Consider the following 21920-nt stretch of genomic DNA (forward strand, 5'->3'; position numbering starts at 1 on the left):
GCATCTATAGAACTCTCTCTGTTCTGCTGACTGCCTTAACAAACCCTGTCCGGCCATTATCAACCTGTGTTTGTTGTAACATTGGTCATTTAAAGTGTCTGCAAGAAGTATTTGTCTGTTTGTGATGATGTAACAATTCAGGAACTGTTTGTTGTCTTTCTCTCAGAACTGATGTGATTGGCTGAAATGTGAATAGTTATTTTCTGATTTGTCAGTGCTCAGCTGTATGTCATCATGACGTTTGCCTAGCTATGAAACTAACAAAAGAAATTGGAAGTAGGATGATTAATGTCAACAAAGCTGTTGACTAGCTGTTGACATTCTAAAACAGGTCATTCTAGAACCAGTTATTGTCCAACAGGTCTGTTTAGAATCTAGTTTTCTAAAACAGGCCATTCTGGAAACTTCTGAATATTTTTTCATGGCCCTTAACAGTGTTATGTCCTTAGTAGTGTCCTGGCTGTTGTCAAGGGTGACGGCCATCAAGACATCTACATATAAGGAGATGTTTCTGCCTTTATGTTACTGTGTCCAGAACATTCCAGTGCGTCCCTATGCGTGTTCTGTAGAGGATAATACCCCAAGCTCCACAAACATCTGTTCACAAACACCTCCTCATGTTGTCACCTTCATCCTCACCTTCATCATCATTCTCTTCCTGCCTTCTCTGTCTTTTGGACTCTCTCTGACTCGCTGGGTCCTCAGTGCCTCAGTAAAGATGTGTGTGTGTGTGTGTGTGCGTGTGTGTGTGTGTGAGGTGAGACTTAAGGAGTGATGGCATGGTTAGCAGCAGTACTGTGTAACGTCTGTCTTCTGTGCTGTGGAACTGTTAGACAGCATTATTGTTATTGGGCCACGTATGAATATTTGTTTTTGTTTTACACACCCAAAGAATAACCCCAAATAAAAAGCCTTTCACTTTCAATTATAATACAGTACCACCAGCTATATGGATGTTTTAATAGATCACCTCATGCTTCAGATCTCCAGCTTCGTCACAGCCATCCATCTTGTGAACAGTGTGTTACAGCGTACTAGATCTGCATACAGTTCTAGTTGAGGGGAGGCAGCCTTCCTCTTCTCAACAAAGTTTCATCATCATCGTCTTCATCATCTCAGACGAGCAGCGCGTCAAGTCAGACGGCGCTCAGTCTCCTGTAACACCATATCCTGCTTCATGCTGGCTAAGTATCGGAAACAGACATCATCTCCCCGGATGGTTATGTTGTGTTGCCATCTCTCCATCCATCCATTTCTCTATCCCTCCATCCCTCTGTGGCTTGTGGAACACAGCATGTGGAAGCCTGTGTGACTCCTCACCAGGGGGACTGTGTCCGGTGTCAGTTCAGATGGGCTCTTGTCCCGTCTGCTCGCGATGCTGTAGTGTCACACCCCCAGGACATGTCAACTGGTCTGGAACACCTAAACAGTTTATTACACAACACTTGTAAGATGGACTGTCAACTGTATTTTTTCACAATTATTTCTAAAGGGTTCTGAAAAAACGTTGGATTATTTTGACAACGGTTTTGTTTACTGGTCCTTTTTTTGTTGCCTTTGAGTCCTACCCTCTCTCCCCCATCCATCTCCCCTTTACCCCCAGCCCCTGCCCCAGACCCACCTGTTACCTGTTATGCAGTGTCTGGCCAGTCCACTTTCAGAGTGTCAGAACGAGGAGATTTTTGGAGCGTTTGATCAATTTGTATTTATTTATTTTACCATTTTATTAAATAAAAGTACAAAGTCTTCTTGCTCTGTATGTTTTTCTCTCCCACAATAGCACTACAATCATTACAATAAACTAGACATCAATCATCAAGACAAACACAACGTTCAAACAATTGCTGTAATATATTTATTTCCATGATGACAAACACATTAACACAGTAGCAGTGAACATAGTTCATGCAAGTGTCTTTGAGCCTTACCTTCCTGGTAGTCTGACATCAAAGAGCAGGCTTATATGGCACATACTGTAGAGTACTATTATAACTACTATGCAAAATCACACACAGATAATCAGTCTCTTCTACACACATATACAGTGCATTACAACACTGTCTTCACATGCTCCCAGTCCCATCAACAGTCCAGAACTCTTATCTTTCTTCCAGTGGGTTGTGCTGGGCTGGTCCTGGATGTCTAGAGGGCTGTGTCCTGTTAAAGAACTGCCCGCCATGGACCTAGTGATGTCAATAGTGTGGCTTAGCTATGTAGAAAATCTTCCACACTTCTGGGTGGTTATAATCAAGTGACCTATCGGGACCAGTTCATTTACCACTGCATGGTCTTGCTGCGGGTGAGCCTGCTCCTTAGCGCGTGCGTCATCTGCAGCATGCGGGAGCGCGTGTCCATCACCAGCAGGTGGCGCTGGTACTCTAAACGCACCTCCCTGACCAGCTGGGCCACCGCTGTCTCCACGGCAACGCAGCCCTCTGCCACTGACAGCTCGTAGAAACCGCATCTGGACACACACACACACACAGTTAAAAGTGTATGGTGGATGGAGGGATGGAGGGATGCATGGATGGAGGGAGTGATGGAGGGAGTGATGGAGGGATGAATGGAAGGATGGATGGAGGGAGTGATGGATGGAGGGAGTGATGGATGGAGGGAGTGATGGATGGAGGGATGGATTGAGGGATGGATGGTGACCTGAGGTCTGCAGCCAGGGCCTGACCCTCCTCAGTTCTCACAACCCGCCCGTTCTCCATGTCTGACTTGTTGGCCACAATCACTGTAGGGATGCCTGGGATTCAACAGAACAGAGCTCAGACCCCTGGCACACCTACCCTCACATACACACGTGCAGCACCAAACACAGGCACACACACACAGAGCAGCTTAGCCACACACACAAATAGACACACATACATGCTTAGCATAGGCACACATGGAAACAGATACACCCACACACAAATTCTATTGCTCTAGAGTCTAGATGGTTTATCTGGGGAGGAATTTGGAAGGCCACCGCTGTAAAAAGTGACAGTTGACACAAGCCACCCTGCTCACAAGGCTGTGCAGTGGGGCCGAAAGAGACTTAGTGACTCTCTCATCCTTCCACCTGTACTCTAACCCCTGCTGAGACACTTTGTCCTGGAGACTGTCTCTCAGGAACAAGCCTCATCTACTTGCTCAGCTCTTCACCAGGGTGTTGGGAGATTAGGCACGGGTCTAGTGGTCTTGTAGCTGGGGTCTAATGTCTAGTGTGGGTCCAGTGTATCTCTTAGCCAGGCATCTTACCCAGGGCCTGCTTGATGTGGTCAATGAGCCTCTTTAGACGTGAGACGGCCTCAAAGCTACTGCGGTCCGTGATGGAGTAGATAATGAGGAAGCCATCGCCCCACCTGATAGAGCTCTCCAGAGATGACCCTGTAGAGCCAACACACTCCTGCTGGGGGGAGGGGGCATTGTGGTTACAGAGACTGAAGAGAAGGAATATAGGAATAGATGGATAGGTCATCATTATCTTTACATGATCAGTATTCATTCCCTCATTCACATACAGTACCATCATTCACTTAAACCCCTTCTCTCTTGACCACACAAGATGACTATGATGAGTTTTTCAAGGATGGTTTAACTGAGCTCTTCCTGAGATGAAGTCGGGGAAGTCTATTCCTCCACATCCTTCTTCAACATTAGTCACAGTCAAGTCCGTGACTGCTGAGTTTGCCCAGTGAGAGCGCTCTCTCCCTGCCACCTCAGATTTCTCTTTCGTTATGTTTGATCGACGTCAGCCGTTTAGTTAAAGCCACATCAGCAGAACTTTAAGAGCCAGGATTCAGGAAAGCTCATGAAAGGAACAGTATAGAAGTCTGGATGCCATCTCAGACCATTTTCCAGTCTGGCCTTTATGAAGCTGACATCAAGGATTAGCAGAGAACACAGGGACCTAACCTGATAGGGAGCAGAGAGATGGAGAGACAAGCCTAATTCACCATAGAGAGACAGAGAACCAGCCCGAAGAAGCCAGTCCTTAGACAAAGGGAAATGTGTGATTGGACAGTACCTTGTTGGCTGTGTCTAACATCTCCACATCGATTGGCTCGTTGTCCACAGTTTTCCGACACCTGTAGGTGACCTCTGAAAGAAGACAGCACAGACACGCTGGCTGTCACCACAGAGAAGTGGACCCAGCAGAGACACAGGCCAGGCAAAGATTATATAAGGGACAATAGTGTGTGTCCTCACCCTTTTTATGGTCATACTCTCCTATGAAGCGTCTAGTGATGAATCTTACACACAGGGCTGCAGGAGAGACAATACACAGCAGAGCTCAGCCGGACTAACACATCATGACACACCTCCCCTTTCTTCCAGAACTAACCCTTTGTAGACAAGACATTGTGTACAGGCCCCATGAGGAGGCCCCATCCAACTAGTCTGTTGAGCAATACTGTTAGTTATACAAATAGATTTGTATAGAACGGTCCATTTCTTTACAGATAAGATATAATCTGTTGTACAGTTACAAAAGGCTCTTTCCACAATAGATGAAAGCTTTTCTGTTTCTTATCCTTAAGAGGATCTCCATCTCTTTATCTGTGATATTGTTCTTAAACATAAAAGGCTTCTCCATACCTCACACTTTTAATTTGTTTTACAGAGTCCGTCAAAGTGACCTCTGGCCCTTCCAGATGGCTCTTGTCCGTGGTCTCACCTGTCTTTCCACAGTTGTCTCGACCCAGAACCACCAGCTTGGCCCGGTTCATCTTTCTGGGTTGGCTGGATTCAGTCATGGCTTTTTTTTTGCTGTTGCCTCTTTAGCGTGAGAGAAAACTCAATGAATGTAGTGATGGTGACATTACCCTGTCCAGCAGAGCAGAAGGGTGGTACTTCAGAAGAAGAAAGTCCTTGATACAAATCATGAGTGAGCTGTAGCTGTTTGTGTGTCCCACTTTGTGTGTCCCACTTAATCACACTTTCCAGAAACAAAAAAAGAATAACTTTGGTTTACAGTGTTGCCTCCTTCGCAGAGTGCCTATTTTCTTTTTACATTTGTAAGTATGATCAACCAATGTAACATGCTTTTTGCTTTATACTTTGATCTTCCTACTGGATAATAACAACTAAGATTCAGAAACAAAGCAACTCAGTATATTTTAACTACATGAATTAGATTTCTAGTTAACACAAAAAGACTCTGCTATTATTAACAATTATCAAACTTTCTTTGTCTAACTTAAGCACACCTGTTTGCTGTCTACTTACTGCGCCACAGCCGGGATCTTTAGTTAATCAAAAAAATGTGGGAAGACAAACCAGGGTTTGTTCTCTGTGAGTTCTTGTCTGAGGTTACAATGCTCCACTCCACCAGCCCTCCGTTGCACTTAGCTCCCCTTTCAGAGTGAAATTATTTTTGCTTTTTGAAGGCGCGCCCCTTTAGAGTCTCATTAAGTTAGGGTGATGTATTGCTGCTGACAGGCGGTCGTCCGGGGAGGTGGAGGCAGGCGGACATCGCCTGCTCTCTGTCACTGGGGCACCAGCACTGTAGAGGTCTCTGTTAAGCTCCTCCTGAAGTTCATCTTGGCTTGGAAATGCTGAGTGGTTTCTCAATACCTGAACCAGAAAGGGCATTGTTCTCAATCTACCTCCCATGACATACACAAGTCACCTGACCACTTACAGAAAAAGGGAAGGTCGAGTCAGCATGATGATGAGGCACTTTATTCACAATCATCAACAAACAACAACTTTACAAAACACACCACATAACGTACACTCCCAGTCAGTACTTTTAAATATGTCTAGAGGAATCTCTGATCCTACTTGCTCAGAGACAAAACAGTTCCTGTCTAGTTCTTGGCTCCACAAACAACCTGCTGAAGCTTCACATATGAAGACATCCAGGACTCCTACACTCTGAAAACATACGAGGACTATATAGAACCATTTGTAGGAACATAAGAGTTCTCTGCAATAAAGTTTGCGCAGGTCAGGCAGAACCATTTATGGTTCTATATGGCAACAGAACAGCACACAGCCGCGACCAGGTCCTGCTAGCTGAAGTGGTTCAGTATAAGCTCCTTGCGGAACTGAAGGGCCTCAGGGTCCACATCCTCTGGCTTTTCCTCCACCTCATCTGATTGGTCAGGGGTGTCTGTCCTCTCAAAGGTCCAGGCATCCAGGCCGGACTGCAGAGAGGCATTGTGAAGCACACAGCACGCCAGGATGATGTGGGAGCACTTCTCCGGGGAATACTGCATGTAGCCCTTGGACCCGTCCAGGCAACGGAACCGAGTCTGGATGGCCCGGAAGGTTCGGTCTACGATCTCCTGAGTCGCACCGTGCGCCAGGTTGTAGCGAAATTCTGCAGGGGTTTCTGGGAACTGAATGGGTGTCATCAGCCATTTCTTCAGAGGGTAGCGTCGGTCTCCTGGAGAGCAGAAACACATGACTGATGTCATCATACCACGAAGCTGTCTTCACATACCAGCTAAACACACATGTAATAATACTATCACATTATAGTAGCATATGGGAAAGGGAGAGTTTGAGGAAGAGCCTCCATCTAGTCTAGGTTAAGTGTATGTTATAAGGATGAAGCTTGAAAAGTAAAACAGAGACATCAATTTACTCTGACAACGGTGCTCTTTGCATCCCATGGGAAACGATCCAGGTAGCTAGTTTGGGTCTCATGAGACACTAGTCATGGTGACCTACCCAGCAGCCAGCCCCCATGGTTGTCCTGCTCCTGGTGCAGCTTGCTGGCACAGGACTGGGAGAAGATAAAGCTGTCCTGGAGGCTGCCTGGCCAGTGGGTCTCTGCGCTGAGCAGCAGGCCCCGTGCGTCACACACAAGCTGGCAGTTCACTGAGTGGAAACCCTTCTTGTTGACATAGGAGGAGTCTTCGGAGTTAGGGGCTTTGATGGCCACATGCACACAGTCAACCACGCCGAGCACGTCGGGGAACCCGGCCACACGGAAGAACTCATCCTTGGACTGCTGCTTGGTAGCCTCGTCCCTGGTGAAGCCTGGGAAAAAACGCAGGGATGATCAGACTCTCAGTGATATGATAATGGATTGTTGGCTTCTTATAACTTTCCTGACTCTGAGAAAAATACGAGCAGTTTTATAGACAACAACTTACGAGACAAGAGGCTGAAGGGACTAAGAGGCTTTTTTATGGTGTGATTGAAAACACATGTTAAACAGTTATCCCTCCAGCCTTTCAGATCTGTACCAATTACAGAGGCCAATTAAATAGTAAGTACCAGTAATATATGCAGTAATATATAGTATGGGCAAACTGTAATTGACCCAGGTCTGCTACCTATAAACTCTGGGGCCTTCTCCACCAGGGCTCTGGTGACGTTGGTGACACATCTGCTCATAGAGGCCTGGCTGATGCCGATGGCATCACCCATGATGGTCTGGAAGGATCCTGAGGTGTAGAAGCCTAACGCGGCCAGGACCTGCACCTCAGGGCTGATGGCTCGGGAGCGCTGGGTGGGTCTGGACAGCACATCCCTCAGCAGCTCCACTAGGTAATAGATGAACTCCCGAGGAAAGCCAAATGTTGTCAGCAGGAACTCATCCGACACCGTCTCGATGTCAAATCGATCTAGGGTCTTGTGTCCTCTGCCGTGGAGGAGCAGGTCGCAGTCCAGGATGGCTATGGGTATAGCCATGGTGTCTGAGAGAGAGAGAGAGAGAGAGAGAGAGAGAGAGAGAGAGAGAGAGAGAGAGAGAGAGAGAGAGAGAGAGGGGGGGGGGGGGGGGGAGAGAGACATATTATATTACAGTCATAATGCTTGAGTTGGAGGATATGTGGAACGATCATGGTGATTTATACAATATGTCTCAGTAGAGACAACATTTTATAAAACTGGACACTGCACACTTTAACCACCACTGTTAGCTCTTCAGTACGATATCGAGCTGTTGGAGGCAAGTTTATGTTTTAGTCATACGGTTTGAATATGACTAATCACTGATGTGATGTGACTAGCGAGTTTTGGAAGCAGTCTAGACAACGAAGCTAGTTAGCGATATGTATGATTCATGTATGGCTAGCCAGCTAGCTAGCACTATCTGTCTAGCTCCGTAAATGAATGAAAGGTTGAATGAGTTAAGTAAAACTCGTTCCAAAGGAAAAATTATGTAAAATCATACTCTTAGCAGTGGCTTCTAACGTGCAAATCATGATATATATTTTCAATCAGGCAATGCAAAACCTACCTTGGCTTGCTTTGTTGACAAAAATGATGAACTCCTAATCTGCTCACTATCTTAAATTTAAGAAACGCAGTTTCGTATTTCGCATTTGTGCTACACTACAAATATATTTGGTAATACAACTCCATAATATGTATACCATTTAAACGTTTAGATTATTTGAATATCTACAATAACACTTTAAATTGTTTATCGTGATTGTAAATATTTCTGTGAAAGTGCGACGACAAATACCTAATTTCCAAACACGTCATTGCTGACCCGAAGAAAAAAATAAACAAAATATGGGCAAGCTTGACAAGGCTGTTGTTCTTATTATTCACGATGTGATGGAATAAGCAACTGCACATTTTTTTTTACAATAACTTTAAAGTGTTCAGTAGGCTTTGAACGTAGCAGAAATTGTGATATAAATGATTGTGATGAGCTGTAAGTATGTGCGTGGACGTTGTTATTTTAGCTAGGTTACCTCGTAGCTAGCACGCCTTGGCTTAATATGCGTGCAGACCCGCGGTGTAGAGTTAGATAGCTTGCCTGCTATAAACGACAATAAAAAAGAGTAGTTTGTTTAAGTGGGAGTTTTTTTTACTTGTGAGATTATATTCTCAGAGATAACCAAAATGTATAGAGAATATTCAGTCTTTGACGTCAATCAGTCTTTGACAAGTTAGCCATCTACGTTAATTATCGAGCAGATTGCTGGCTAGCTACCTTATCTAGCTAATCTAACGTTGTTTACGTCTTGACATTGCAGGGGAATGCCATTATGGATACTGACCTGAGTCCCCAGGATAAAAAAGACTTGGATAAGTTCATCAAGTTTTTTGCTTTAAAGGTAAGATTTCTCAAATGAATCTGTAACGAACTATGTTTGAACTGATTCTGTCCTGTCCAGATTGCACTCGAGACCATTATCTCCACATTGAAGACCAATGTTAGTCAGACTATTCCCGTCATTATGTGATACATAAAATATGGAGTGCAGAATCATGATATAGGTCAAATCATACGATGCAAAGAGCTCATTTACATACAGTCCAGACATGTATGTTTCGTTAAAAATGAGGTATGTGCCCTATGTTTCACTCTCTGGCTGTCTACAGACGGTACAAGTGATTGTCCAAGCACGGCTTGGGGAGAAGATATGCACCCGCTCCTCCTCCTCTCCCACAGGGTCTGACTGGGTATGGTACATCTCTGTTATCTGTTGTTATTCTATGGACAGATCACACATCTGACGAGCACCCATTCAGCTAATGGTGCATATACATTCACCATTATCAATATCCCTCTCTTCCTCAGTTCAACCTGGCCATTAAAGACATCCCTGAGGTGACCCATGAGGCCAAGAAGGCTTTGGCCGGCCAGCTGCCTGGCATTGGTCGCTCCATGTGTGTGGAGATCTCCCTCAAGACCTCTGAGGTGAGCTGAAGCGCTGCACACATGGAGCACCAAACATCTGTGTAATCACACCAAACTACCATGTTCCGAATGTCTAGGATAAACAAGATGGTCTTGTGTGGACAGTTTGTCATATGCTATTTGTCCTATTCCACAGGGCGATTCAATGGAACTGGAGACATGGTGTCTAGAAATGAATGAGAAGTAAGTCTGTCTTTGCTGTTGGTTTGCAGTTTCTGTCTATTGTAGTTTTTGCTCTTGGTGTTAATCTTTCTCATTGCCCTGGCTCGTTCAGGTGTGACAAGGACATCAAGGTGTCCTACACTGTGTACAACCGCCTGTCTCTGCTGCTCAAGTCCCTGTTGGCCATCACCAGGGTAACACCTGCCTACAAGCTGTCTAGGAAGCAGGGCCATGACTACGTTATCCTCTACAGGTCAGCCACGAAACACAACCATCACATACATCCTCTTCTACATGATCTTATGTACAGACGACCTGACGAACACATTTGTTGCTTTTGCAGGATATATTTTGGGGAGGTTCAGCTAACAGGATTGGGGGAAGGTAAAACGATTTCTCCTATCACTGGCATTATTGACATTAACTTAGCATTGCTAACTGTGATGATGATGATGATGTTGTTGTTGTTGCTGTTGCAGGGTTCCAGACAGTGCGTGTGGGGATTGTAGGAACGCCCATTGGCACCATCACCCTCTCGTGTGCCTACAGGACCAACTTGGCCTTTATGTCCACCAGGTACACCACACAGTATGTGTTCTAGTCCCCTTCTGCACCCACTGCACCGCACAGTGTATTGTGTTGTCTCCTCCACTCTTCCTAACCTCCTGTCATCCTTTCCCCATCCTACAGGCAGTTTGAGCGCTCTGCCCCCATCATGGGAATCATCATTGACCACTTCGTAGAGCGCCCCTTCAGCAACATGGGACACATGCACCCATGCAACTACAGGTGGGTTTGCCCAGACACACACACACACAACTAAATGGTTCTAAGATACATAGCAACAGCTTGTCCTCTTTCCAGAGCCCCAGGTGACGAGGAAGGAGGAGCGTACGCTGGAGTGGAGGACTCCCAGGAGGTCTGCACCACCTCCTTCTCCACCTCCCCTCCCTCACAGGTAGGCAGCCAGCAACTCGTACTAGCAGCTCCTCTCTCCTCTCCTGGCTGTCTTCTCCTATCCATGCTCTGTGACAGTGCTTTCATTTTCCACTCTTCCTTCCTTCCTCCCTCCCTCTCTGTCTGTGTCGGTGCCTCCCTGTGTCTGTGCTCTTTCTCTCTTTTTGTGTAGTGTGTGTTCACTGTCAGTCAGGCACAGTTTAAGACACCTAAACCGGCACTGATGGACACTCTGAAGGTCCCCATGCTGGGCGTGGCCCTCTCACACCAAGTGAGTCCTGGAGTAGAGAGTGAGCAGCTTTCTCCCTGTCACATACATACATACACACACACACACACACACATGAAGACACACTCATGAAGAAACACACACACACACTGCGTGGTGTGCCTCCGCGGCCTGGCCTGTCTTCTATTACCTCCTAACATGTGATAGAAGGATATGGTGTTCCGGAGCTTGGCCACAGAGCATGGCTTTTGTGTGTGTTGACGTGAACATGACCTGCTCTGTTAGCCAGGCCTGGGAACCAGAGCCTGGTGGGAAGAACTACTGACCCCTTCCAACCCCTCCTGACTCCACCCACTTCTCTGTCCCCCCTCGTCCAGCAGTCTGATGAGGGGTGACTTGTCCGACAGATCTCTGCTCCTACTCCTGTACTCCAGCCACCCCTCCACCCCCAGACTCTGCTCCTACTGCCCAGTCCTGCTACATGCTGCCATCCTAACACACATTCACCCACATCTATTGGGCTTGTCTTCATATACTCTGTATCTTGTGTGTTTCGATTTCCCTCTCTATATATATCTTTCTCTGTGTTTCTCTATCCTAGCTCTACAGTTCTCGGATGTCCTATCAGCCTCCAGGGCTTGGCGCTGACTACTGCCACCCCTCAGCCTTAAACGCTGCCAACCCCCACCAGGTGCAGTAGTGTGCCTTGTACACACACACACATACATTTTTTCCACCTAGGCCTAAATCTCTTACCATTTAGGCTTAACACAAATCTATTCAAATCTACTGTAATTTACAGAGCTGTTACCGAATGGAACTTTCTTCCAGATCACGTTAATGAAAGTGCCTTTTTCAAGAAAACAAACTTTTATTTTTATGGAATGAAATGACCGAACAAACAGTGGACGAATCATCTTCTTTGCTTGGATTTATTTGTTATGTTTTTAATAAAAGCTTAATAAAGGACACACACACACAGCCCTTAACACAGGCCCCTGCTTTTGTCTGTGCCACGTCCTGTGTAGGTGGCACTACCTGGGAAGGAGGGCGGGGTCCCCCAGGTGCCAGCCCAGCCATGCCACGGTGCCCAGGCTGACCACGGGCGTGTCTCCTCCTGCCCGCCTGCTGACCACGTCCCTGCCACGCCCTCCAGCAGGTCAGGCCTATCACATGACCCGGTCTGACCCTCACTAGAACAAACATGTCTGTTCCTCTGTGATGCAAACGGTGTGTGTTTCAGTGGAGAGGAGACAGAGGGTCTGTCCAGGAGCTCAGAGGTAAAGAGTGCCTCCCCCTCTGACATCATAGAGACCACCTTCACCAGAAAGGTTGGAGCCTTTGTCAACAAGCCTGGCACGCAGGTAAGAACTGCTAATAATAACATCTGACACACGGGTAGACTTCTAAAATGGCTTCAAACTAATCGCATACTCAGAGGATCATGCCATGGAGGCTAATCTTTTTCTGTGTGTGCGTGTTTGTTGTCTTGTCAGGTAACCATGGCGAGTCTGGACCTGCCATTTGCAGCGTTTGCTCCCAGGGCACATGACCTGGAGGAGAATGACCCCATGGTGAGACACTTATACACACACACAGATTTGAACCCTGGGATACAGTGGAGATGATAAAGGAATAAGGAGTTGACCTTTGAGCTGGAGTACATTTTTATTTTGATATACATATATTTTGGGGGGTCATTTTTGGATAAATTCTTGATATTGACAATTTGATAGACAGGAAAGGCAGGGGGAGAGAGAGAAGGGGCAGTAAATGGCCCAGGCTGGATGGAAAGGCCTAGCTTGTACTTCTACCCGGTGAGCCAGCGGGATGCACCTGGAGTTGACCTTTTTATTTCCTATCTTGACTATCTCTTCCTTCCCCCCTCCCCCAGGTGCAGCCCCCAGACTCCCCCACCTCCTCCTCCCCACTCCAGGGCAGCCTCCACTCCCAGGGCTCAGGGGAAAGCACTGGACAGCCGCACGACGACTTTGTCATGGTCGACTTTGTAAGCAGATCTGTCCTTTCCTTCTCTTCTTCTCTCACGAAGCACACAGCCCATGCTCTCTATGGCTGGCTGTGTAGCTCTGCTCTAGCTGTGTGTGGTAGAATACTCCCTAACTCTTCTATGCAATGTGTGGTCTCCAGAAGCCTGCATTCTCCAAGGATGACTTGCTGCCCATGGACCTGGGGACGTTCTACAGAGAGTTCCAGAACCCTCCTCAGCTGGCCAGCCTGTCCATCGAAGTCAGCTCTCAGTCCATGGCAGAAGACTTGGTGAGATACATACACACACACACCCCACCTACCTGCGTACCTGTGTTCCTGCGTACCCGTGTTCCTGTGTTCTTTGTGAGTCTGAATCCTCTTGACCCGCTTCCGGGTACTTCTTTCCTCCTCAGGACTCCCTGCCTGAGAAGCTGGCTGTCTACGAGAAGAACATCGATGAGTTTGATGCGTTTGTGGACACACTGCAGTAGGACTGTCCCCACCTCCAGGCTGGCTGGGCCCCACCTGAGGGCGGCCCCTCTCTGTCTCATTGTACCTTCTTACTACCTACCTATTCAGATGTTTTTTTCAAACTTGCTTGGTGTGAGAGCGACCAAGATCCAATGACATCGTCCTGTAGAGAACATGAAGATAAGCGGTTTTTGGTATCACGGATGTGTGTGAATAGAACTGCATCAATTGCTCATTTCCATAGTGTAAATACCAGATTTTCACTTCCTCTCTTGCCCTATCTCCCTCCTTCACTCCCTTTTTCTCCCTCCTTCCCTGTCTCTGAGGTATAGTAGAATTGAATGTGTGTTCATCCAGGAGGTGTAAATAGTGTCCTTCTATACAGTGTGACTCTAAGAGCAAGCCTAGCTATTTTCTTGTTACACCTGGAGCGTCACTCACTTTTTAGCTGAATAGACTGGGTGTGGAAGGAACACACACCCATTGGTCCCACCCTCACTCCCTGCCTACAAGGGCATGTACAAACATCTGAACCTGAGTGGCCCAACACCACCAGTCTCTTGGTTTTGAATCATATTTTCTAAAGGAAGGTGGAAGGATACAATGTTTTGGTTGTTTTGTCCCAGAGCACAGTTTGGGACTTATCACTACTCTAATTATGTATCGAGACCTGGCTCGTCCCCTCAATCGCCTCATGAAGTAAAAGGTGACCCCTGACAAGAAACCTGATCTGCACTTTCGTCCCTCGTCCCATGAATCTGATCTTCTAGGCATTGTCAATAAAGCAGCATGGTCCTGTTGTGTAACAAATAGATGTTTTATTTCCAAAACTGTGCTACATGTATTTTCTAAACACCCATAAAAGCACAGAGACTGTTACCGTCACCTTTAATTGTTTTAATACTTTGTATTCACAACATATATAAAAAGTAAGATCTTGGAAACGATAGATTGCAGTTAAACATTCCAAACAAAGGAAGATAAGTTCTCTAGTAGAGAAACGGAATTGTCACTGTCACCACTAGGAACCATAGCAACGATACAGTCTAGAATAGATGAACATACTGGCACTGGGTCAATACAGGACAGTAGGACAAGGAGTTGGTCTCTAGTATATTTTGAAGTGCCTGTTTCAGTAAGGCACACAGACACAAAGGGGGGGTCTACTAAGCCACTGGTATGCATGTCAACATCTTAGTATTGACATGACTGGAGGGATCCATATTACACAGTAAACAATAACGAGGCAGAGCAGGCGTCCCAGTACAAGGCTAACTCCTCTGGCTTCTTCAGTCACCTGGCAGGGGAACCAGGCAGGGGAACCAGGCAGGGACAGGGGGCAGTTCTTAGTCTGTGTTATGGGTCACAGCACACCCATGTTTGGCCATCAAAAACATATAAAATAATTTTGGAAAATAATAAATTGTACAAAAAATAATAAAGAAAATGATCAGAGGTTTCCAATGCAACCATGATTCTTTGGTTGATTTGAAAAAGAGCAAAACAGAACAAATGGACAATTTGAAACAGCTAAGTAAGGCTTTTGAAAAACAATGTAATTGATAATGAACAACAATGATGGTTAGTTAATGCACTCAGAACCTACGGTAAAACAAGCTAACATCAAACAGCTTCAGCCCGTCAGATTAAATACCGTCGCAACAGCCTGTCATGGAGTCCAACACTATAAACAGCCTGTCAGGCAGTTGAACCCAGTGACCATAACCTGTAGTTGAGCCCTGCAACGCCCTCTAGTGGCTTTCAGGGTACACAAGAGACTAGTTCATATAACACAGGCTAGTTGCTGCCGATGACTTGCCAAACTGTTATTAAGGCAAAGAAAAATATGGATGAAGAAATCACACGATGTATTTACATGATTGCCAAAATCACATGCATGACAAAAATCACGCTAGATGTAATCACATGTATGACAATCACGCTTGGCATTATCACTGTGATTACAGCTCATCTGGGATATGAAGAGGTTACATGGTGAGAAGCATCAGAAAGATCCTGCGCCGGACTGATTAGAGCATACAGGAGAAGGATGCTGACAGAATTAGGAGCATGCTCCAGCTATATGACAGAGTTAGGAGCATGCTCCAGCTATATGACAGAGTTAGGAGCATGCTCCAGCTATATGACAGAGTTAGGAGCATGCTCTAGCTATATGACAGAGTTAGGAGCATGCTCCAGCTATATGATAGAGTTAGGAGCATGCTCCAGCTATATGACAGAGTTAGGAGCATGCTACAGCTAGGACAGAGTGAACAATGAGGACAGAGCGAGGAGCTCCTCACAGCAGAGGCCTGCTATCAGGAGACTGCCAGAGGCCTTAAAGGGACACGGTCCTGTTTGATCATGAGTAAACATTTAGAAAGTAAGGCGACGGGTTATAAATGTATAAACACAGGAAAAGCCATATCCTTTAGAATACAAACACTCTTATACTCATATGTATCATTGTTATTTTAGTGCTTTAGGTCTCTGTAGCTCCATCCAGATTTGTGATTATCAAACAAGCTGTGACTAAAAGCCTTCTCCCACTAGGGATGATAAGTGTGTTTACAACAGGAATCAAACTGTTCTCCAACTGCTCATAAACCACTGGTTCAGGAAACACGCTCAGGCAAACACAACATGATCAGCGATCATGACGTCTATACTAATGGCATCTACACTTGAACTCATGGTTGATTTGATATAGAAGTGATCCAGACAGCATCACAGAGAACATCAGTTGTCATCCAGTACCGTTAATAGACCTCTGAAGAGGCATGAATCTTTAGGAGAATAGATTGTCCTCGTGGTTTTGTACCTGGAGACTCCTGTTCACGGCTGAATTATACGGTTAAACTTCCTGAGTTTACAACAGGGGAGACCTTAAAGCCCTCAAACCTGACGCTGACACGCAATCTAAGGTAGTCAATCTCCCCTGGGAATTTGTTTTCCTTCTCTCTTTTCTATCTCTCCTCTGGTCCTCAGTTTATGTTACAGCTACACTCATGCATTTGGCAACATTACTGGGAGAGGGGGAGGAGTAACACCTAGGAGTCACATGAGCGGACCAACTCTCAGACAGACGGGGTCAGGGGACAACATCAAACAGATGGCTGGGGGGAAGGGGGGCATGGTCACTAAGGGACAGCTGCCTAAAGGGGTGGGTAAGGGTTGAAGGAAGGGCCAAGGGCAGGGAGGGGGAGAAGGGCAGGGGCTAGGCCAGGGGCATGGGCAGGTACAGTACTGATCCCTCTCCTCAGGCAGAGAAGACCAGGTGTTGCTGGTCCAGCAGGGTTTTGGTGAAGTTGTTGATGGGTCCGATGGCGCTAAGTGTCATGGCGGCATCCTGCCCCCACAACAGGTTGGGCCCAAACACCACCGCCAGGTTAGAGTTGGTCATCTTGTTCACCTCACTCTGTGCAGACACCTACACATAAAAACACAGAATGAGCTCAATGGTCTGATAAGAAGAAAATAGACAAATCAGCTGCTAGAGAGGGGAAATGACATCATACCAGAGCCAGGAACTGGATGAGAAACTTGAGAGATTCATAGTTCTCCTCTGGTAGGTTCTCCAGCATGCTGCGCATGGCTGACACCTGGGTAGAGCTGTCCATGTCTGACACACACAAACACACACACACAATCACAGTGTAAGGGTCTGTTTGTGGGAATGTGTCAAGAGCGTGTGATCACGAGTGTGTCAGAGAGTCAGAGTGTGTGGTTGTGACCTTCGATGAGTGTGTTCAGCACAACCGTCAGCGAGTGTGTCGTGTGTGATTGTGAGTGGGTCAGCATGTGCGGCCGTGGGACAGTGAAGCTGAAGAGTGTGCGGAAGGCGTACTGTGGAAGTTGACGATGTCGTTGTAGAGCTGGTAGGTGAGCAGGGGCTCTGGCAGCTCTCTCAGGAAGGTCTTCAGGATCACAGCAGCCAGGTGGACGTCCTCCATCTGGGAGAAGCTCATCTCCTCACCTGGAGGGAGGGGGGAGGGAGGCGGGGAATATTAGATGGGTTTGTCTATGGCTAGCTCACCTTTGATGTTTCAGCAGTGTGTGTGTGTGTGTGTGTGTGTACGTGGCGCTGTAGCAGACCTGAGTTGTACCGGAGCTGCACCTCCTTCACCAGGGTGACGTTGGCCGAGCGCCGGAAGATGCCCTCGATCTCCAGACCTGCCAACAGGAAGACCAGGAGAGTCACCCAGCTATACACACAGCTGAAGCAAGGCAGAGCCCAGCAGCATCAGTGCTACTTTGGTGTATTTCTCACCCTGCTCTGTCAGGAAGGAGACGGTGTCTCTCATCACCACAGGAATAGGGTCCTTGTCCGAGCGCCTCTGTCTCAAACTGAAACACATTTAGCAACGACATCATCCTCGATATTAACATGATATCGATATCGACATATACATATTCTCAAAAATAATCATCATTCTCCATATAAATATGATGATCATCAAAAAAGACCTGCATGCAGGGTAGCTACCCACATTGCCAAAGGCACTCCGAACTGCTGGTTGGGCAGGGGGGGGCTGCGAGGGGGTGACATGGGCACCTGGGCCGATGGCTTCAGAGAGGCTCGCAGCTTGTTGTCATAGCTACAGACAAAAGAAGGAGGTGGGGGGGTTACAGTTCCAGCCGAACAGGGTGGTAAGCACCCACCTCCCTGTGAACCCCTTAGACACCCCGCCGCTCTTACTCTCGCACGCGGGCAGGGATGACGAGCTGCTCACACTTGAGGATGTCCTCTAGCTCGCTCAGGTAGTTGATGTAGTTGATCTTGCGGCCAAACTTGAAGCTGGGGAGAGACAAAAAGCACAAGGGAGTGTGAGCTCATAGTGGTCAGCCTGGACCTTGTAGTACAAGCGGTGGTGAGGAGGGCTGCTGACCTGATGAGGGGCTTGAACAGGATGAGGAGCGTCTTGATGAACATGGTGGGGTGGACAATGTACAAGGCCTTGATGTTCTTCTTGTACCTGAGGAACACCACCATCAACAACAGCATCATCATCAAACCTGCAGCAAATACAGCACACTGAACTCAACAGAGAAACTGTGAAAAGTAGCACGTTCAGACTCGTCTGACGAGGGAGGCATAGATCGACACAAGAAACCGCGTTTCATGTAGGTAACCGGTAACGTACTTCCTGTCAAACTCGCGGTAAGCGTCTCTTATCCAGCTGAGGGAGGGCTTGTTCTCGCTGGTCAGTCCATGGTGGAAGTAGATGAGGGTGTAGTCACTCTCCACATACTGGTCCAGCGTGGCCTTCAGGTACCTGGGCAAGGAAGGGGGGGGGGGGCAGGAGGCTCAGCGGACAGCCTGGCTCTTTACATCTCCCACCATTTACCTCCCTCCGAACAACCCCATCTCTCCAGCATCTCTCAGGGTCAGTCAGCCCCTCATCCTCCCACTTACCAGCCTCGACACCTAAGCACCCCCATTAAGAAGGGGGCTAGACTTACATCAGCAGCTTGTGGTGGTCCAGCTCATGGTGGGGGGGCATCCTGCAGGCGTTGAACACAATCACCTTCCTGCCAAAGTTATCGTCACCTGGAGGGAGGAGGAGAGGGCAAGGCTGTGAAATAGCTTCCTTGTCACGTACCCATCTATATCTAATCATGAATGATTAACCACAGCAAACAGGTCTATTGCTGGAGGCTCACCTGCGACCTCCACTATCTGGTGCCTGGCGATATCATAGTAGGGGTGATCCCAGCTCAGGTGAGACCCCTCCCCCAACTGCCGTGTGATATCTGTCTCTATAGCAACAACAGGAAGAAAAAGCGTGTCATTTATTATAAACTGCTAATACAAAGCATAACTCCAACATAATTAAGGGTTTGCGCATTCATAATAACGTGTTGGCATTGTATCAAACCCTAACATTTTCATCTACCGTGTATCACCCTTGTTGGATCGTCACCATGAATGGGCTGTCACTTTAACTAATGCACAGCAGTCAGCCATGCCACTCTTAAAGCACACACCTTATTAAGATAATGTCATCTTCCTCAACGCATCCACCCACCCACACACTGTGCCTCTCAACCACTCCTCCCCTCCTTCCCATCAACCCATCGCCCCTGTTCTCCTCACCACAGCCTTCAACCACCCCTGTCGATCTCCACTCCTCCTCTCCACTCTCGCTAACTAAACCCCATCATGCCCACTGCCAGCTGGAGGGCAGCTCTGCTGAACTGTGAATCTGAGCTCCACCAGAACCCTTCCTAGCTCTCACCACTGACTCATGAGAGTCACACTGTTAATGTATGCTTACTGCATGAGGGGGCAATGGCCAACCAAGCTGTACTAACCAGAGCCACACAACAGCAACCACAGTTTACAGTGGAGGGCTGTCAGAGTGCAGATCTCTTTATTTCCATTTCTCACACAGTGCGCACACACAGTAGACATGGAACAAACCCTCTGTCCTACCAGACTTGCTCATGGTGGAAAGGTCTGGGGGCCACTGCTTGTCCTCCATGGGGGACAATTTGAGGTGATCCAGTGCATTGCTGGAGGGGTCGTCTGCCCCAAGGTCATCGCTGAGGTCAACCAGAAGGTCGGAAGACATGCTAGGGCTGGGGGCTCCACACGTGAAAGGCTACAAAGGGAGATGGTCTGGTCTTGGGAAGGGGGGGGCAGTGTGGTTCCTGTAAGAGAGAACAGAGAATAGCATCAACACTGAGAACCATGATGAAAACCCACTGCAACATTACTTCAATACCCAATCAGAAATACAGCTGTTCTGCCTGAGCTGTGAGACTGTGTGTGTGTGTGTGTGTGTGTGTGTGTGTGTGTGTGTGTGTGTGTGTGTGTGTGTGTGTGCGCATGTGTGTGTGTGTAGTTAGAGCTAGAGATGAGTCACCACGCAGTTAGGATAGAGAGAAAGGGACAGGGGAGGGCATCAGAGAGGGAGGGAGGGAGGGAGAGAGCCCACCCAATGCATGAAGGGAGCATGAAAGCCAAATTGTCACTACTACCATCTGTGACAAGGTTAGGCTGGTACAGCAGGTTAGAGCAACAATAGGCAAATGCCATCACATACAATTCAATGAAAGGACACTAGTACACAGTTACACACATCACGTTGTCACGATGGGGTGATCCAACGCTCTCTCCCAAGCTGTGGGGTGTGTGAAGAATCAGCAATTATGCATTATGCTCGAAGGCGACACACTCTCGTCTCCCCCTTTCTCCAGATAAGATCTGTTCTGACAGTCTGCTTCTTTAAATATCACAACTGGAGAAACACACTCCTGCATGTGCAGACCACGTGAGCGTGGCTGGATTGTGGCAAACCCCCAGTTCCCAGCTCCACACAGCCAGATTAGAAAACCACAGCAGAACAACTGCATCCCCTCCAGGAGGAGGGGGGATTAGCCAGTCGAGGAGGGAGGTTTCTCCTCACATTCCTTTGATGCGCACAAATGCAGGAAATAGCTTAGTGACTCAAATTCTGATATTCCATAGCAATGACATAAATAGCCATTTTCACTGAAAAATCGAAATCCACAAACATATTTTCTTTTGGATAATGTAGCTTCCTGTAAGGTATCAATTTTCTAAAGGAGAGCTTCATTGTAGAGCTCCATGTCTACCCTTTGTCAAACAACAAGCCTTTACAATGTTTTGTCCGTTTTTGAAAATGTGTTTAGGCTTCCCCCCAACCGTTTGCCTTGACACCTTGCTGTTACTTAACTACAGCTACCAAGTTATGTGGCTGTTTTACACAAGAAGGGTGAAATCGAGTTATCAACAGATGACTACCAGGCAATGCATTTTGAAATCCGCCGGGTTCAGGCTTATTGCTGGAGGGTATCGTTTGCTAAACTGACATGACGTTCGCAAGAAACTAACGAGGCTAATTATTATGCAAAACTACCATTGGATTGGCGTGGTCAGATTTGCAAGCAAGCTAGACATCCAACATGGGTATAAATTGCAAAATTGCATATCGTGTAACCGCAGAACATGCAGACAACTCATTGCGTTCCAGGAAATAGTCCGAGTCCACACTCAGCCGACGTAGCTACGCTAGCTCACGCGTAAGCAAACGTTAGCTATACGTGCTAACAATATCACAAAGCTTTTAGTTATACCATCACTTTAATATTTTGTCAAAATGTTAAAGAACATTCTGTTTTACCTTTTAATCAAGGAAACCGAACTGAGGATCGCTGCTGGTTCGCTTAGCTTGGCTCTCTTTTGACAGCTGTGTTCAAGTCACAAACATCCGGTTTTGTCCGGCGGCGAATGGAGTGCTGCGGGATCTCCATGGAAACTAACCGAGATCGAGGCAAAGGTGTGACGGTAACAGGTGCACGAGTAGTAGGCTATCTGAAATATCCCTATTTAATGTACTGTAAATATTATAATATCCAGTATTTACAGTATTCATTATTACATTATAATTATCTGTAAACATTGTATATTGTATAAATAATCAAGCCTACATGAAGACGTTCGACGATAATATGTTTAATGTATTTGTATTTATTAAT

General features: G+C 46.9%; 4 protein-coding genes across 7 annotated transcripts; 1 reads left to right on the top strand and 3 right to left on the bottom strand.

Moving 5' to 3' along the window:
• Nucleotides 1-2274: 2274 nt before the first annotated feature.
• Nucleotides 2275-5336, bottom strand: zgc:110699 (uncharacterized protein LOC325371 homolog). Its single transcript, XM_067249590.1, has 7 exons — nucleotides 5218-5336; nucleotides 4667-4767; nucleotides 4198-4254; nucleotides 4016-4089; nucleotides 3247-3394; nucleotides 2656-2749; nucleotides 2275-2464 (listed from the first exon to the last, which is right to left on the bottom strand). The coding sequence occupies exons 2-7, from the start codon at nucleotides 4743-4745 to the stop codon at nucleotides 2275-2277; spliced, it is 642 nt and encodes a 213-aa protein (XP_067105691.1). The 5' UTR covers nucleotides 4746-4767; nucleotides 5218-5336.
• Nucleotides 5337-5668: 332 nt separating this feature from the next.
• On the bottom strand, nucleotides 5669-8207 carry harbi1 (harbinger transposase derived 1). Its single transcript, XM_067249296.1, has 4 exons — nucleotides 8189-8207; nucleotides 7281-7643; nucleotides 6670-6981; nucleotides 5669-6382 (listed from the first exon to the last, which is right to left on the bottom strand). The coding sequence occupies exons 2-4, from the start codon at nucleotides 7636-7638 to the stop codon at nucleotides 6006-6008; spliced, it is 1047 nt and encodes a 348-aa protein (XP_067105397.1). The 5' UTR covers nucleotides 7639-7643; nucleotides 8189-8207; the 3' UTR covers nucleotides 5669-6005.
• A 232-nt stretch (nucleotides 8208-8439) lies between these two features.
• On the top strand, nucleotides 8440-14300 carry atg13 (ATG13 autophagy related 13 homolog (S. cerevisiae)). Of its 4 annotated transcripts, none has more exons than XM_067248601.1 (18): nucleotides 8440-8614; nucleotides 8940-9020; nucleotides 9289-9369; nucleotides 9488-9607; nucleotides 9744-9790; nucleotides 9882-10022; nucleotides 10113-10153; nucleotides 10249-10345; nucleotides 10460-10558; nucleotides 10634-10727; nucleotides 10899-10997; nucleotides 11557-11646; nucleotides 11984-12114; nucleotides 12199-12319; nucleotides 12452-12529; nucleotides 12850-12963; nucleotides 13104-13232; nucleotides 13358-14300. In XM_067248601.1, the coding sequence occupies exons 2-18, from the start codon at nucleotides 8952-8954 to the stop codon at nucleotides 13433-13435; spliced, it is 1629 nt and encodes a 542-aa protein (XP_067104702.1). In that variant the 5' UTR covers nucleotides 8440-8614; nucleotides 8940-8951; the 3' UTR covers nucleotides 13436-14300. The 4 variants fall into 4 exon arrangements, with proteins under 4 accessions (XP_067104702.1, XP_067104704.1, XP_067104701.1 ...); XM_067248600.1 differs by having other exon boundaries at nucleotides 8460-8614; nucleotides 10249-10357; XM_067248603.1 differs by lacking the exon at nucleotides 10899-10997.
• Nucleotides 14301-14455: 155 nt separating this feature from the next.
• On the bottom strand, nucleotides 14456-21663 carry arhgap1 (Rho GTPase activating protein 1). The gene is made up of 13 exons (XM_067248604.1): nucleotides 21566-21663; nucleotides 19852-20069; nucleotides 19080-19175; nucleotides 18879-18966; nucleotides 18560-18691; nucleotides 18305-18391; nucleotides 18115-18213; nucleotides 17906-18013; nucleotides 17686-17762; nucleotides 17511-17588; nucleotides 17263-17391; nucleotides 16934-17037; nucleotides 14456-16845 (listed from the first exon to the last, which is right to left on the bottom strand). The coding sequence occupies exons 2-13, from the start codon at nucleotides 19988-19990 to the stop codon at nucleotides 16675-16677; spliced, it is 1308 nt and encodes a 435-aa protein (XP_067104705.1). The 5' UTR covers nucleotides 19991-20069; nucleotides 21566-21663; the 3' UTR covers nucleotides 14456-16674.
• Nucleotides 21664-21920: the final 257 nt, after the last annotated feature.

The sequence above is a fragment of the Osmerus mordax genome, chromosome 13 (genome assembly GCF_038355195.1).
Source record: "Osmerus mordax isolate fOsmMor3 chromosome 13, fOsmMor3.pri, whole genome shotgun sequence".
Classification (NCBI taxonomy): Eukaryota; Metazoa; Chordata; class Actinopteri; order Osmeriformes; family Osmeridae; genus Osmerus; species Osmerus mordax.

Bases quoted from the DNA above. Each gene is read 5' to 3' on its own strand.
- zgc:110699 (XM_067249590.1), bottom strand. From the start codon at position 4,745: ATGACTGAATCCAGCCAACCCAGAAAGATGAACCGGGCCAAGCTGGTG. The intron at 2,750-3,246 runs GTAAGATGCCTG...GTTGAATCCCAG, and splicing joins CCACATCAAGCAGGCCCTGG to GCATCCCTACAGTGATTGTG. The intron at 2,465-2,655 runs GTCACCATCCAT...GTGTGTGTCCAG, and splicing joins GCCCTGGCTGCAGACCTCAG to ATGCGGTTTCTACGAGCTGT.
- harbi1 (XM_067249296.1), bottom strand. From the start codon at position 7,638: ATGGCTATACCCATAGCCATCCTGGACTGCGACCTGCTCCTCCACGGC. The intron at 6,982-7,280 runs GTAGCAGACCTG...GTTTTTTCCCAG, and splicing joins GAAGGCCCCAGAGTTTATAG to GCTTCACCAGGGACGAGGCT. The intron at 6,383-6,669 runs GTAGGTCACCAT...TCTGCTCTCCAG, and splicing joins CCATGGGGGCTGGCTGCTGG to GAGACCGACGCTACCCTCTG.
- atg13 (XM_067248600.1), top strand. From the start codon at position 8,952: ATGGATACTGACCTGAGTCCCCAGGATAAAAAAGACTTGGATAAGTTC. The intron at 10,728-10,898 runs GTAGGCAGCCAG...CTTTTTGTGTAG, and splicing joins CCACCTCCCCTCCCTCACAG to TGTGTGTTCACTGTCAGTCA. The intron at 11,647-11,983 runs GTGCAGTAGTGT...CGTCCTGTGTAG, and splicing joins ACGCTGCCAACCCCCACCAG to GTGGCACTACCTGGGAAGGA.
- arhgap1 (XM_067248604.1), bottom strand. From the start codon at position 19,990: ATGTCTTCCGACCTTCTGGTTGACCTCAGCGATGACCTTGGGGCAGAC. The intron at 18,967-19,079 runs GTGAGCCTCCAG...TCCTCCCTCCAG, and splicing joins CCAGATAGTGGAGGTCGCAG to GTGACGATAACTTTGGCAGG. The intron at 17,392-17,510 runs GTCTGCTACAGC...CCCTCCCTCCAG, and splicing joins GCAGCTCCGGTACAACTCAG to GTGAGGAGATGAGCTTCTCC.